Source organism: Chrysemys picta, chromosome 9 (assembly GCF_011386835.1).
Source record: "Chrysemys picta bellii isolate R12L10 chromosome 9, ASM1138683v2, whole genome shotgun sequence".
NCBI lineage: Eukaryota > Metazoa > Chordata > Testudines > Emydidae > Chrysemys > Chrysemys picta.
The window spans coordinates 103,954,667-103,971,770 of NC_088799.1; the positions used below are offsets into that span (position 1 = coordinate 103,954,667).

General features: G+C 45.8%; 1 protein-coding gene across 5 annotated transcripts in view; it reads right to left on the bottom strand.

Moving 5' to 3' along the window:
- Positions 1-17,104, bottom strand: part of TEX11 (testis expressed 11) — a 110,318-nt gene that overhangs the window by 75,549 nt on the left and 17,665 nt on the right. For all 5 annotated transcript variants that reach the window (XM_065557384.1, XM_065557381.1, XM_065557380.1 and 2 more), the window contains 5 exons: positions 13,782-13,867; positions 7,792-7,849; positions 6,845-6,940; positions 6,229-6,310; positions 1,113-1,191 (listed from right to left, as the gene is read on the bottom strand). In XM_065557384.1, coding sequence (XP_065413456.1) covers positions 1,113-1,191; positions 6,229-6,310; positions 6,845-6,940; positions 7,792-7,849; positions 13,782-13,867 — 401 coding nt within the window. The remainder of the gene's footprint in view (positions 1-1,112; positions 1,192-6,228; positions 6,311-6,844; positions 6,941-7,791; positions 7,850-13,781; positions 13,868-17,104) is intronic.

Sequence of the window (17,104 nt, forward strand, 5' to 3'; positions counted from 1 at the left end):
ACCCTTCCAAAAGGAAATAAATCCAGCATTAAGGCTAAAATTCTATCCTCGATAACCTATGTGATTCCAAGATATGTATACTGCATAAACACAGAGGGAGAAACAGAGGACAGCAGTGTAGAAATGGGACTTCCCTGTTCACAGACATATTGCTTATAACCTAACCTCTTCTATGGGTTTGTTTCCAGAACTGCAGGCCCCAAGAATAGTATTTCAAGGGTGTAAGCCCTTGTTTAAGAGAGTCTGGAAATGTATTATCACATAGGGGACAAGAGTTTGGCATTATGCTCAATCCTTTGCTGGCAGGTCATAGAAGCACTATGGGATAACATGTTCAAACCCCACAGAAGGGAGCCCTTTTTAACACCCTCAAGAGAACTGTATCTGTGGTCACAGTGTCCATGGAGTAAATGGGAGAATCCTGGAGGAGACACCCTCAAAATAGCTTTTGTTGGTCCATCGTAGCTTTCCTGCTGGCTGCCAGAAATCTCCCTTTGTTCCTCTTCAGACATTTTCTTATCTAACTGTTGAAAGATAGGCAAAATACATGCCAACACAACTTCATGACTGGGGCCCAAAAAAGTATAATCTCCTTCCTCAGAGCCTCAAGCACATCACATCAGTGCCTGAACGCACATGCCAGAGAAACAACTGGCACAAGTTGCTCTGAACCAACGTCTCACACTTCAGTGCACAGTAGTACTGCCAAACTACCTGAACTCGGATGACCTGACAACAGGAATTTGTAATGGAAACTTAAAACAGGCCTTGAACTACAGCATCTCTCCAGATAAAAGGCAATAGCTATAAATATAGCACCCCTGATTCAACATTCATCCTGAGCTGTGCTTGGACAGAGTGGAGGAAGCAGCTCCCAAAGTCAGGGCTGCCAAGCCTTAATTTGTGCCTTGGCTACACAGGGACAACCTACTATGCCAATGTAGGATAAGGTGTAGCAACTCTCTCTTTCATCACAACTCACACTGTATCATGCCCTGACACACTATTTCTACAACTTAGCTCTCCTGTTGTTGGGTATCACTTTGTAAGAATACTGGGAATCCCAGGCAGTGTATGTTCTCCCTCAAGTAGGGGGTGCTGAAGTTCTGTACCTCTCATGTTCCAGAAGCAGCTTAGCAGTGTTCAAACAGAAATCTAGTGACACCTCATGATGCAGAAGTTCAGCAATAGCTAGAGAGAAGAAAAAATGGGGATTACTGAGTCACTGAGGAAATTTATCTGCTCACTGTAAAGATATGGGCTGTCTCTATATTCCCCCATGCAGACTGGTATGGTGTCGTGGGTGTGCTCCACTTTAATTTCCCCCAAATGGGACAGCATTAGGTTTGCTTTAACAGCCTGGGGCAAGGAGAAGCCAGCACGCATGAACAAAATATCATGTCCCCTTTTCATAAGGTTTCAGGACAACAATTACAATAAACTGTTCATAAGGTCCTCATCTAAGGACCGCAGATCAGAGCTCCCATACTTAAAAATCCACAAAACAAAGTCTGAGTCTAGCTTAACCAGTCTCCTGGAGCCTCAGATTAAAAAAAACACCAGCCACTGCAGCCTGCCTAGCTTCTACTCTCCTGTTCTCTACTTAACTTCCTGTTCCTGTTTAAATAGCCCAGTCTTAGTGCAAGGCAGGGCCTCCTTGATTACACTCCAGGCTGTTCCAGCCTGTCCCATAAAGTACATTCCTTCACACTCACTCTCAAGTCTTTTGTCTTCTTAGGGAAAAAAATCATAATTCTAAAACTAGGCAACTGTTAAACATGTTCTTCATGTTTTCATTTTCTTTTCATGTTTTCAAAATAAATTTGGGACTAGTGAAAGGTGCCAAATTGACAGCTCTGGAGACTCAAGTCCTCTGTCTCTCATAAGAACACAAACAGAAAGGACAACAACAATGCAAGCTTCCTCCTCAAGCTGTCCCTTCATAATGTGCCTCCACCCTGGCCTGGAGGGACCACTTCAATGACTGTGGGGAGTTCAGTCTCTGTGGACACTCAGTTAAGACTGCAACCAAAGAGCAAGTTAGCATGATGGTGGGTTTTGGACACCTGTCCCTAGAAATTGGACTAAAATTCCTCAACAGCCATCTGAAGGTGAGTTTCAATCTGCCAGAATTCAAACCAGTTACCTGGAGACCAAAATTTATTTCTGGAAGTGCCCACCATGTACCCAGTGCTTTCCAGAGAAGACAGCACAGTGCCTTCCTTGAACAGCTCATCATCTATGAACAGAAAGTTCTTCCTGAGCCACCAAGTTTTCTGAATTCAAATCCCTTCTGAAGACACTCTTCTGCTGTGATACCACCAGAGAAACCAATTGACTTATACTGTGCTGACAAGTCTGAGGAGCAAGTAAGAATAGTTTATATATCCTGTATGAAACAAACAAACCTGTGTTAACATAAGAAGTTACTCACCCTGTGTGGTAACAATGGTTCTTCAATGTGTGTGTCCCTATGGGTGCTCCACTGCAGGCGTGTCTGCATCCCTGAGCTGCTGATTGGAGAACTTTGGTAGCAGTGTCTGTTGGGCCCGCACACGCGCTGTCTCTCCTCATGCTGTGCCATGAGGCTAGCCAGTGCATGTGGGCTAACCTTCCTCAGTTCCTTCTCTACTGCAGAGTCATAATGAGAACTCCAAAGTAGATGGGAGGAGGGCGGATAGTGGAGAACATCTTGAAGAACCATCGTTACTGAACAGGGTGAGTAACTTCTTCTTCGAGTAGTGTCCCTGTGGGTGTTCCTCTGGAGGGCTGGGACTTCAGAGTCGGATTGGTCACAGAAGAAAGAACAGTGGAGCCAAATATGGTATCAGAGGCAGAGTCCTCAGTGGTCGCATAACGTTCTGCGAAGGTATGGACTGAAGCACAAGTCGCCACTCTGCAGATCTCCCAGATGGGGACATGCTTTAAGAAGGCAACAGATGAAGAGACCGATCTTGTGGAGTATGTACAGATCGAGTCCAGAGGGGTCATGTAACAAATCTGGTAGTACTTGCTAACACAATTCAAGACCCACTTAGAAAGTTATTGGGCTGATATCACTGACCTTTCTGGCATAGACAGAAACAATCTAGGGGATTACCTGAAGGCTTCTGTCCTATCGAGGTAGAATGCAAGGGCTCTCCTAATGTCCAGGGTATGTAGTATGGCCTTCCTAATTTCCCAGTGAGGCTTGGGGTAGAAGGTGGGAAGGTGAATAGACTGGTTCATGTGGAATGAGGAGGTCACTTTAGGCAGGAACATGTGGCCTAAGTGTGACCTTGTCTGGGAAGAATACCATGTACGGAGGATGTGTCATTGAAGCTGCTATCTCCCCTATTCTTCTAGCACAGGTAATTGCGACTAGAAAGACCGTTTTCATCAACAGATAAGTTAGCGAACAGGTGGCCATGGGTTCAAACGAGGGCCTAGTCAGCCCTTTTATACTAGATTTAGGTCCCAAGTGGGGGAGGGAAGTCTAGGCTGAGGGAAGAGGTTTGTTATTCCTTTCAGGAACCTTTTTATGGTTAGGTGCAAAATTACTGAGTACCCCTCTATGGAATGGTGAAATACAGAGGTGGACTCAGAGAGCTCAGAGATAGTCCTGATTTTTTAAGGGTCATGGCATATTTCAGAATATGCGGAAGAGTTGTCCACTCTAGACAGAATTGCTGGGACATGCACCAAATCTGGAACCTGGACCACTTCTGCAAGTAAGTGCATTGTGTGGAGGACTTTCTACTGTGTAGTAGGAGCTCCTGAGCTTCCTTTGAGCATGAGCTTTCTAGGAGTTGGAACCTAAGGGCCATACTTTGAGTCAGAGGATCCCCAAGTTGGGATGCATGGTGCGCCCTTTGTCCTGTGTGAGGAGGTGTGGGATGGTCAAAAGGGAGATCAGCGCACATCACAAGCTGCATTAGGTAAGGGTATCAGGTCTGTCTCGGCCAGGTAGGGGTGATCAGAATCATGTGAGGCCTATCCTCTTTATCTTGAGCAGGACCTTCAGCAGAAGAGGAAACAGAGGGAAGGTATAAAGAAGGTCCTTGTCCCATGGAAAGAGGAGAGCATTGCCTAGAGATCGCTGTCCAATCACCACCCTGGAACAGTATTGTGGACACTTCTTGTTCTGGTAAGTGGCAAACAGATCAGTGGACAGTGTTCCCCGCCGTGTGAACAAGCCCTGAAGTACTGATGGGTGCATCTCCCACTCATGGTCGTGCAGGAATGTGCAACTGAGTTTGTATGCTATCGTATTTTGCGTGCCAGGGAGGTAAGCTGTGGACCAGGTGAGCTTGTGAGAGATGCACCAATTCCACAGTTTCATCGCCTCTGCGCATAGAGAGGTGATCAGGCTCCTCCTTGGAGATCTATGTAATCCATGCAGGCTATGTTGTCCGTCTGGATCTTTATATGTGAGCCTGCTATCAGCAGGAGGAAATTGGTACAGGCGTTCCTGACCGCTCTCAGTTTGAGGAGATTGATATGAAGGGAGCTCTCTGCCGGTGACCATTTGCCTTGTGCTGTGAGACTGTTTAAATGTGCGCCTCATCCTAGGAGGGATGTGTCCGTGGTAAGGAGCGACAAAGGTGGCCCCTGTAGGGAGAGGATCCCTTTGCATGCATTGGTTGGGTCTTATCACCAGTCCAGGGAGTTTTTGACCCTGGTGGGTAGTTACGGGGTTTGGCCAGACTGTCCCTGTTCAGTCTGTAAACTGAGCTGAACCACAGCTGTAGGCATCACGTGAAGTCTGGCGTGAGGAATCACCGCCATGCCGGCAGCCATATGCCCCAGAAGCTGGAGGCAGGTTCTGGCTGGCACTTGAGGGCTGTATTGAGTCGTGTCTATAAGAGATACCAGGGAGTGAAATCTATCCTGAGGTAGGAAGGCTTTGGCTTGTAGTGCGTCTAGGTCGACCCCTCTAAATTCCAGGTATTGCACTGGCATAAGGGTTGACTTCTGCGAGTTGATTTGTAGTCCCAGATCTTTGAACAAGGTTATTGTCTCTCCAGTGGCTCCATGAGCCTCCTGAAGCAACCAGACTCTGAGGAGACAATCGTCTAGGTAAGGATAGATCATCATCCCTTGAGATCTTAAATGGGTGACCACCACTGAGAACTTTGGAAAATACTGTACTCTCGGGGTCGATGAAAGTTCGAAGGGAAGGACTCTGTATTGGTAATGGTTGTTTCCCAGAGTGAACCTGAGGAAACATCTGAGAGCCAGTAGTATTGAGATGTGAAAATAGCCATCTTGTGAGTTGAGGGCTGAAAACCAGTCTCCGTGTTCCAGTGATGGAATGATTGTCAATAGTGTGACCATCTTGAATGTCTGAGTTTTGACAAACTTGTTGAGAGTTCTTAGGTCCAGGATGGGTCTCCAACCTCCCTTTTGGGTATTACGAAGTACCAAGAGTAGAACCCCTAGCCTCGCAGATGTTGAGGTACTGGTTCTATGGCTCCTAACTGCAGGAGGCAGTCTATGTCCTGCCATAGTAGACTCTTGTGAGAAGGGTCCCTGAAGATGGACAGGGAAGACTGTTGTGGAGGAGGTAGGAAGTGAAATGGATGGAATATCCAGATCTGACAATCTCTAAGACTCATCTGTCCAATGTTACGTGCTCCCAGGCACTGCGGAATGCTGCCAAACAGTGGCCAAATAGGTGTGTGGTCACAGGTGATAGTGAGGAATGGTCTCATGGAGAACTTTATTTGATCAACACATGGCCAATCATTATCTTGACCACTCTACTTATACTCAGCCAGACTCCTCATTACTCATGTGAAGTAGTATCTCACCCCCCACAAGCAGAGGAGTAACTGTGTTGGCCTTTTGCACAAAATTTAATTTCACCCTGAGTGAATCCAGCCCAAAGTCTAAAACTATCAACATTTTTACACAGCTGCCTTTTCACTATCTTAGTACTAACAAGTCCTCCCTCAGCAAATGCATGTAACTGTCACTCGCCAGCAAAAGTAATTTTTTCTTTTATTCAAAGTTACACCAGGCCCTCAATAGCATCTGTATTCCCAAGGATAGCGATAATAATTTTAGACAGATTTCCACACCACATACATCCCAAAACCAGGCTGTAACATTTAACAAATAAGTCCCCTTCTTCTATAATAGATGAGAGATTAATTTCAACTCTCTTCCACATCATTCAGTCTTATTTCTTGGGCCTCGAATACAATGACATTATTCTGAACCACATTACATACGGAGCTGATATACCTGTCCTGATGCCTTCATCCGATGCTGCACTTTTCAGAAGGATTTTAATTTTCAAGAAAAACCCAGCTGGATGCATATTCTCCTGCATATTGAAAAACAATGACATTACATGAACAGCCAAATTATTTTTTGAAACTCAGAGAGCAATTTCAGCTGAACCCTATCAAGAGTCCAGCACATTCACAAACATGAAAGAATGTCAGGAAATTCTAGCCAGGACAGAGCCTGACACAAATCATAAGTAAAAATTAGTAATAACCTAGTAAATAACAAATGTTAGAAAATGGTAAATGGTGCAAAATAAAAATGAAAAAATTGAGAATCTGAATAAATGGAAATTAAGCTATATAATTGTTTAAACAAATATATGGTAGCAAAAAGAAGAACCAAATTTAGTGTAAATGCCATATTTAGTTCCAAATCAATATGTTTTAATGGTTACCAACCAATGATAACCAACCTTTGCTTAGGAAAATAACTAAAAACACAAATGCAAAACAAAATTAAAATCAATTATTTATTTAAATCAAGGTTTCCTGCTTGCCAATCTAAATCATTATTAAAATTGGTGTCTTAAATCAATCCAGCCTGCTTAGACATCACAGTAAGTTACAACCTCATTAGCCAGGCTTATAGCTCTGAGAGCCTTGTCTTGATACTGTTTGCAATCCCACTCCAAATAGACAGTGGCTAACAACCGCAGCACTTTAGCCTAGAAAAAAAAGACAAAGTGAATAATTAAACACAAATGAAATAACCAAAAAACAACATTTAAATATTGCACAAAGGAGTGGAAATAAAGGAGATGGAAATATAAGCTGTGAATAATATTCACTGTAAGCACACTGGGCCAGGGACTGTCTTCTCTGTTACTACAGGTACAGTGCCCAGCACAATGTGTTGTTCCTTGATTGGGACTGCTAGGCACTACCATCATATAACAATTGTATTCTTATCCCTTCTGAAGATTTGTCTTGACATGGTAAACTGGTTAAGTTTAGGTCAGGCTTAATAAAAGTGCTAACTAAGCCTGACCTAAACTTGACCTTTTTCCTTCTGTAGATGCAGGATAACCTTTAGCTCAATTTAGCTGGTCAAGTTCAAAGTTCATTTAAACTAGGAAAAAGATCAAGTTTAGGTCAGACTCAAAAACACACATTCACTAAACCTAACCTAACTTGACCACTTTTCCCAGTCAAGATGGAGCCTATGGGTTCTAACGTAATTCTTCCCCGAATACACTAGCTGGAATATAGTATTAATGCACTAGCTTTACATCTGCATGAAAATCTACGTTCAAATATGACTAAGGACACACACAGCAATGACAGTTTCAGACTCAGCCTAGGATCTAGTAGAGAATTATTTACACTATACTACCTTTCTGCGGGACTAAAATAGCAGGAAGTGCTAAAGATCAGGATGGATAACCACTGGCAGAGCTATGAGGGGAAGTCCAAGACGGGCACAGAGAGGCAGTGGGGGCTGCAGAGCAGGACTGGCACTAATGACATCCTATTAGTCTGTGTGTAATTCAGAAGTTTCTGTATGTGTATTTCTTACCTGCATTTCTTCCCCGGGAGAATACTTCTTATCCATTTTCCCAATCTCATAGCTCTGGCTACAATTTAAAAGAAAAAATCAGAATTATATGGGCTAAGAGATGTAAGAAGAACTCAGTCAGCTTTCTGGGCTATGCAGCAAGCTCATACTTACCTTTTCCATTTCATTTATCGTTAGGAGCCACATAGAGCACACAGAGGAAAATATTAGCTAAAATAAATGGTGACAAGATAAAAGATCCTCTGATTGATATCAAAGCATCAGAAAATAATATCCTTTAATAATATCCATGAGACTGCCGACAGGGCACTTTACAGGAATGAAAATCAATAGAGATAGGACCAAGATATGTCAACTGTGTAAGCTGTGTCAGAAGCGGGCTCTAACACCTGCCAACACTTTTGAATGTCATATGGTAAAGAAAGTGATACTCTTCAAATTTAGCACTTTGGCTCAAGGTGTCCTTACAAAGGACGCTGTAAGAGTAACTGAATTCATTCTTGAACTTCTCAGCCTGATATGATTATCATGGGACAAGATGACAACAAGACAGAGCACACAATCATACACAGTATTCACCATTATCTAAGAACAGAGGATTTAATTTGCCTTCTAAATCCCCAGATCTGAATTGCACTAAGTTCTTTCTGCTTTACTCAAGTTAGTTAATTAAGCTTCATAACCCCACTTTGAGGTAGATACGTGCTGCCCCTTTTTTTACCGGAGTGGCTAGTCAAATTTCTGGGCCCAGGAGATGTTCCAGCTGGAAGTAGAAATTGATGGAGTCTGATATTTTCTTTAATACAAACTTGTTTATTTACAAGCAATGTACAAAGTCCTGCTTCTCCAAACACAAGAGAAACCAAGAACAAAAGAATCAAATTCTTAGCTTGTACCCCGAAGTCTTTTTAGCCAACAGTCTGAAAAGCTCTCACTGGCTTTTCTCAGGTCATGCTGTGCTCACAGGCTACTGCATGGCTTTCTTGCTTTTTGTCTCTGCCTCTCTCTCTGTGTTGTTTGTTCTCAGTTTGTGTGTGCTCTGCCTTCCCTCTCTCACACACACACAATGTTCAGCAAAACCCCTCTTTCCACTCAGTCTAAACTCCTAGATGGGTTCACAACCCCATTTTGTCTTAGGTGAGGTGCTTCTGTTTAACATTCTGATACTCATGTTAACTACAGGGTGCATTCACAGCCTAAGCTCAAAGAGGTGTGTGACCCAAGCAGTCACCAATACCTCTCAGAATAACAGAATTATCATTCCCACTTTACAGATGAGGAAATTTAGGCCTGGTCTACACTAAAAAGTTAAGTCAACCCAGCTACATCACTCACGGGTGTGAAAAATCCACACTCCAGAGCAATTAAATTAAGCTGACCTAACACCCAGTGTAGACAGCGCTAGGCTAATGGAAGAATTATTCTGTTGACTTAGCTACCGCCTACTGGGGAGGTGGATTGCCTGTGAAGATGGGAGAACCCCTCCCAACAGCATAGGTAGTGTCTATACTGAAGAGCTTACAGTGGCGCAGTTGCAGCAATGCCACTGTAATGTTTCAAGTGTAGACAAGACCTAAATCACATAGAAGGTAAGTAACTTGCTTTCAAGGTCATGGCAAATCAGTAGCAGAGCCAGAAACAGAACCTAGGAATCTCAATTCCCAGTCCTTGTTCTAAAAACTAATTCACAGTATAAAAGGCCTCTGAGGTGAATGCCTGTGGGGAATTCCATAAAACTGAAGGTAGGTAACAAATGGGACATGGGCAAATAAAACTTTAGGGATGCAAAAACAAATTACATCTGTGGGCAGTGGTGGATTAGCCAAGGGGCCCTAGCCAATTGGGGAGCCCCGGAATAATGGGTGCCTTTCTCCCAGCAGACAAACACCGGGGCAGGATGGGGGAAGTCTCCATGCCCCGACCCCTCTCTCCAGCGGGAGCACCGGGCGGAGGCAGTGGAGCAAGCCCCACACCCCAACCCTGCTCTGCTCCCTGGCAGCAGCGCTGAGGGTGGGGGGGGAAAGCCCCCATGCCTGACCCCGCTCTACTCCCTGGCAGCAGCGCTGAGGGGAGGGGGAAGCCCCAGTGCCCCAGCTCCACTCCCCGTTAGAAGCCCCGAGCAGCATGGGAAGCTCCAGTGCCAAGACCCCGGCTGCCGTCCTGGAACTGGAGGAGCTCTGACCCACTGCTGCGGCCTCAGAGCTGGGAGAGCTCTCACTCCCCACTGCGGCCCCAGAGCCCTGTGCGGGGGACAGAGCTTCTCCAGTCTTGGGGCCACGGGGATGGGGGGTAGAAAGGAGCAAAGGAGGGCTGCAGTGAGCGGGTGGAATGGGGAAGGACCATGGGTGGAACAGGGGAAAGGGACAGAATGGTGTGGGACCCTGGGCAGGGCCACAGGCAGAAGGTGTGGGGAGGGGGCCCCCCATGTGCTCTGGCCCAGGGCCTCATGAAACCTTAATCTGCCTCTGTCTGTGGGAATTTATTCCCAGAGTTGATATTTTCTCAGTATGAGATAACATTAATCCCACTAGATGGTGCTATAACATTCTATCCAGGCAAATGTTTGTGCTTTGCAAAGGTTAGTTCGGTACTCCAAAGATTTTCTCACTGGTGTTTGTGAGCACTTAGTATCCCATCTTCTAAGTACAGGGAACAAAATAAAGAGATGTTCTCTAAAATATCAGTTTTAACTAACCCTAAACTCTACTTTAAGACTTCCATGACTCCATATCTATGATCATTAAATGTTTGAGATTAAAGGGGGCATTGTCAAGTTGACTTCTTCTAAATAATTTTTTTAAAAATCCATTCTGATTTTCTGAGTCTGGCACAGGATAATTTTTCCTGATAGCCTAAATGTTCTTTTTCTTAATTTTATTGCACTGCTTCCTTGGTCTCCATCTTACCATCCCTTACAATTCCTTTCCCACGTTGCAGTATACACCCTATAATATATGTAGATAGTTAGCATGTTGTCATTTAGTCCAAATACACCTCTACCTCGATAGAAAGCTGTCCTCGGGAGCCAAAAAATCTTACCACATTATAGGTGAAACCGCGTTATATTGAACTTGCTTTGATCCACTGGACTGTGCAGTCCCTCCTCACCCCACCCCCCCGAGCACTGCTTTAACGCGTTATATCCGAATTCGTGTTATATCGGGTCGCGTTATATCGAGGTAGAGATGTAGATAGACAAATAATTTGTGTTGCTGTTTTGTGGATTCTCTCCAAGTTGTCAACATTGGAAACCTAATAAATCTGTCAAGGTCACATGTAACAGTGAGCGAGCAGTAAAGGCACCAGGCCAGTTGCGGAGCCGCCTGAGCCCTTGTAGCCCAATGAATGTGGCTGAGAACACTAAAGTAGGGAGAATTAATAAATGAAACAAACTTTCATCAACAGTATAATTATGGCTTTTGGTATGTAACTCTTTTATGAGCAATTCAGACTACTCTTAGCAAATGCATGTAATGCTGACATTAATTATTTTTCTGCATTTTTCACATCTCTTCAGGTGCAACCATCACCATGGCATTATGAAAGGGGCAATAGCTGAGAACAATCCTCCTAAAGCACAGCCTCCTCGGGAGAATAAGATGTATGGACAGAATTAAGGAGAGCCATGAATATTTCTACATGCAAAGAAGGGACCTCTTGTCAGAACATGAAAATCCATGTGAAAGGAATGCCTGATATTGAGATAACAGTGAGGTTGACATGAAAGGATGTGCCTGTAAACAGAGAAATGCCATTAAGCTGGGTGTAGGCCTAGCTTTGCTCAGCCAAGTAGAGTTTTAGATTTGTAAGCAGCGTCTGAATGAGCTCTCCCCTGACATCTGTGATGAGCTGTGGAAGAGGACTTCAGGAGCTGATCTCGTTTGCATGGGCACACCCACTCTGCCTAGGTGCTCAGCATGATGGGATTGCTTCCCCAAATGATCACTTGTGGCTGGTGTTGGATCCCCAGTCTCCTTGTTATGGGGGCAGGAGTAATAAAGCGTTGTTACCCTTAGGGAACATTAAAAAGGGGATAGAGAATAAGACAGAGAATATATTATTGCTCTTATATAAATCGATGGCACGCCCACATCTCGAATACTGCGTACAGATGTGGTCTCTTCATCTAAAAAAAGATATACTGGCACTAGAAAAGGTTCAGAAAAGGGCAACTAAAATGATTAGGGGTTTGGAACGGGTCCCATATGAGGAGAGATTAAAGAGGCTAGGACTCTTCAGCTTGGAAAAGAGGAGACTAAAGGGGGATATGATAGAGGTCTATAAAATCATGAGTGATGTGGAGAAAGTGGATAAGGAAAAGTTATTTACTTATTTCCATAATACAAGAACTAGGGGTCACCAAATGAAATTAAATAGGCAGCAGGTTTAAAACAAATACAAGAAAGTTCTTCTTCACACAGCGCACAGTCAACTTGTGGAACTCCTTACCTGAGGAGGTTGTGAAGGCTAGGACTTTAACAGCGTTTAAAAGAACTGGATAAATTCATGGTGGTTAAGTCCATTGATGGCTATTAGCCAGGATGCGTAAGGAATGGTGTCCCTAGCCTCTGTTTGTCAGAGGGTGGAGATGGATGCCAGGAGAGAGATCACTTGATCATTTCCTGTTGGGTTCACTCCCTCTGGGGCATCTGGCATTGGCCACTGTCGGTAGACAGGATACTGGGCTAGATGGACCTTTGGTCTGACCCGGTACGGCCGTTCTTATGTACCCTTGTTGTGTGAATCGAGGGCAGCAGAACTGTACCTGGCATACCCTGCTGGAGGGATTCACTGTCAATGAAACAGCATGCAGTAGGCAGGGAACATGGGTTCCAAAACCCAGTGAGTTGAGAGAGAGTGGGGACAGGTACTTGCACCCAGTGGTGTGGGCCCTGCTTAAGGGTCCTAGGCAGCATTTGACCCTTCCTCTCTCCACTGTGTAATAAAAGAGCTAATTTAGACTCAATTGACAGTCTTGTTACATGCTGCAGAGCTGAAATCACTGATACCTAGGTCTAAGTATTAGACCTGCTTTGAGACAGCGTCTCTGATGTAAGAGACTGCCCAGTGTGTACCAGCAGTGAGGCTCCCCCACTAACAGCTGAAATCACTGACAGCTGTGTTAAGTGGTGGGCCCTGAAGACATCTTGGTGAGTGGCCAGCAGGGTGGCTGGCAGAGAGGTGCAGCAAGCAGCCTGCAAGGGGGCTGATGGAGAGGCATGACAAGCGGCCAGCAGGGCAGCTGGTGGAGAGGCGCGGCAAGTGGCCAGCAGGGTGGCTGGTAGGGAGAGGTGCGGCGACTGAGTGCCCGAGCAGCGGAGCGTCTAAGGTGCCTCCTTACCATCCCCTCCACCTAGGATGGGAGGTGAACTCTGCAGATGAACCTCTGAACTCTGGGGCTGCACTGACCAAGGACAGCAACTGTGAGTGGGGTGCACAGAAGGGACAGGCATGTTAAAGGGACTTTTGGGTTGCTGCCCTGAAGAACCGGAGGGGAAAAGGACACTGCCCAACTTACTTGGGGAGTGGGTCTTTTGCTCATGGTTTATGTTTGTGAACCCTGTTTTCCCAAATTGATGCTAAGTTATTTCCCTCTTTATTGCCTCTTAGGAGGTGCCCAGGGGGTGGTGTGTAATTGTCGCAGGTCACTGGGTGGGGGCTCAAGACGGTTTTGTGTTGTATTGTTGAAAAGGAACCAATAGATACTGAACCCGGCCCTTGTTTCTGCCAACTCTGACTGTCAGAAGGGTTACAGATTGATTCATTTAATACTAGAGCTAGATGAAAATTTTCAAACAACTTTTTCCCCATCAGGAAACTACTTTTTCAAAAACAAAAATTTTCACAAAGAATTTTTTTTTTTTTTACCAAATGTTGCACTTTTTCCAATGAAATCCAAAAACTAAAAATTGCTTTTTCCTATTCCTTCAGCCACATTTGCTATTTTCTCAGAAAAAATACTTTGCATTTTGTTTTCCCTTTTACATTACCTGAGCCAGAAGGAGCTCTGTTCATACCCCTTCTGTTCATAGGTTTCCACTCCAAAGTTATAGCAGAGGATTGATAGATAACAGGTCTGCAATTAAAAAAAAAAGTGCTTCTCCTGTTAGGTTCTTGCAGTGACTTTCAGAAATCTAAGGCAGATGAGTCTCAGACACACTTAAAATACTTTTTATATCAAAGCTACACCCACCCTATCAGAGCTGATTTTATAGAAGGGAAAAGGAATCTGACTAAAATTGTTGTATTGTTGTTCTATGGGAAACTAAAGCAGCATTAATAAATAAATCCCTCAAGGTCACACATAACAGTAGAACTGATCGAGTACATGTTGCAGCCCACTTCCATCAATAAATACGACAGAGTACTTGATCAGGGACAACTAAAAAAGGGGAAATTAGAATAGGAGAGGAAACACTAGGGAGCTAAATGCTCGGGAGTGAATAAAAACCCATCACAAAAGCAGGAACTATTGCACTGTACAGTTTGGGGGAAAAGGTTCTTCCAATATTTGATATTTCAGAATACTGCTGCTTCATTAGCTCCTCTGTGTGTAAGCATTAGGAACCTGAGTTACCTCAATTAAGCCTGGGGCTAGATCCCTGCACAGATACAAAAATGTGGATGCACATCCAATCCGCATCCGCCAGGATCAACCCGCGATCCAATCCGCTAGCCGTCTTTTACCTGTATCCGCATCTGCACTCACACCCACAGCAGCAAGATGTCTCACAGGGCTAGCAAGGAGGGGAGGGAGGATGGGAGGAGGGGAAGGGAGCTAGTGGGTAGGGGGCGGGGTCTTGCAGGGAAGAGGCAGCATGAGGATGGGGACTGGGGGTAAGGGGCAACATGAGGGCAGGGTCTTGAGGAGAAGAGGCAGCGCAGAGGGGGTTGCTGGGAGGAAGGAGCTTTGCATCACATGCTGCTCCCAGGGGGCTCGTGAGCAATGGCACATGGCAGATCAGTGCGTGTTGCATCACAGTGTGTTGGAGGGATGGGGTGCCAGGGCCCCACTCGCTCCAATCCCATGGCTGTGGGCAGGCCCTGCTGCCCGGGAGCCGACGGGCTGGGCCCAGGAGTGGGAGCGTGGCCAGTGCTGCCGGGCCGGGCCATGATGGGGACGCTGGCGCTGCCTGAGGGGCCCAAGCTGCTGGACAGGAAGTGGCACAGCAAGTGGGTGCTCGACAGCCCCAACTCTGATCTCCTGCCCAGCCCCAGCCACTGGCTGCTGGCCACCAGTCCCGAGCGTGCTGCGCCCCCAGGCTGCCCAAGCCGGACACCGCGGGCCAGGCGCCACCAGTGACTAGAGCCCTGTATCCAATCCACTATCTGCAAAAACGGTCCATGGATGTGAAGCGGATATCCGCAGATTTGCAGGGCTCTACCTGGGGCTAGCCAGTTCAGCCATAAGGCTGCAGCAGAATCACCTGACTGGCCAGCCCAGCCCACCCAACTGGCTTCAAGATCGCTACAGGTCTGCATTTAAGCTCAGCAGCAGCAAGTCACTGGAGACTCCAACACTTATGCCTGCAGCTGTGATCCTATATGCCTTCTTCCCAGCCTTGCTCCACCCCTGCTCGGTTCCCAGCTCTGGCCCTGACCCCTGGTTCCTAGCTCCGGCTCTAACCCTCAGCGCTGCTCCTGGCCTCTGACACTGAGTCCGACCACTAGGTCTGATCGCCACTTCTCCGATCACTAGGTCTGACCGCCCACACCCTGGCCCATGACAGTTTGAGCGGCCCAAAAAGACAAGATGTAGTTTAGCTGCAGAATGGACCACACTAAAGTTGATGCCTCTTTGGCAGAGTTAGCGAGCACCCTGAAGAATCTATTAAAGCCAGGTCCATGCCCTTCAGGCACAGAATGTAGTGCCGCAGGCACAAGCCACGCCATCAGTGACTCAGGCCCATTGAGTATCGAATATCCCAATTGTCTGACAAGTTTGATGGTGACTGTGGAAAATACTGTGGGTTCTTAAAGCAGCGCCAGTTCCTGTTCCTGCTGTGCTCACAGTCATTTCCTGCCAACCAAACCACAGTGGGACTCGTCATTAATCTGTTGATTGGGGAAGCGTTGACCTGGGATTCTACACTGCTTGAGAAATCAAGTCCCCTCTTGAGTGAGTTCAAGGAATTTGTTCAAGCTACTTCAATGACCTTCAACAAGCCAAATAGTAACATACAGCAGAAGCCACGCACCAGGTATTGAGGCAGGATGCCAGCCGGTTGCTCACTATGCTGCAGATTTTCAGCACCTGGTAACAGACACAAACTGGAACAAGGCCGCTCAGTGCTATCAATTCCAGCTGGGCGTAAATGAGGGACTCAAGGAGGAGCTGGCACAGATAGAATCTCCAACTGGGCTGGATGCATTTCTCCAGATAGGCATCAAGATTGCCAATAGCTTATCATAATGCCGCAAGAACAGAGGGTGGCTTCTTGACCCACACCTGTCTTAACAGAACCAGCCAGCCAGCAGTCAGCACCCACTTTACAGCGTGAACTTCTGCAGGCAGATGTGGTCTACAAGCATTAAACTGATTGGGGTCACCAGGCTGCACCTAACTTCAGCATCAGTTATCTGGTCTGGTTATCAACTCAGAATCTCAAATCAACCTGAGCATCGGCTAAGCTGGATCACCAATACCTAGGCCCACCCAAGATTCTCAAGCAGATCAATCCAGTGACATTCAAGATTCAGTTATCAGTCAGTGAAGACCCATCCTCTGTTCCATGTCTCCCTCTTAAAACATTACCTAGAGACCTTCCCAGGAAAGGTTGAGAGCCACTGTCCTAAGCCATCAAGTTTAACATTATTTAATGGAAGAGTTTCGTTGGAAAACATGTAACATTTAAAATGAAACAAAAAGCAGCAATACAAAAACCCCAGTGGGTCACTTAATGATTCATCCACTGATTGCAGCTTTGTCCATGCAATAAGAATGAAAGCAGAACTCCTCAAGTGAGTTACAGTCACTCAGATGATCTCCGCATATCCTTAAGAGTATCACAGAAACCAGTTATATCCCATTCAACCACAACATGCACAGTGCCACATTTCACTTTCAAAAGTCATATTTCAGCCTTCATCCATTCCTTCAGATTCTATTCCTTACGCTTCAGAGTAGTAGTGGGCAACCTGTGGCCCATGGACTGCATGCGGCCCGTCAGGGTAATCCGCTGGCGGGCCACGAGATAGTTTGTTTACATTGATTGTTCGCAGGCACAGCCACCCGCAGCTCCCAGTGGCCACAGTTCACCGTTCCCGGCCAATGGGAGCTGCAGGAAGCAGGCAAGAGCAGGTGAACTTTGAA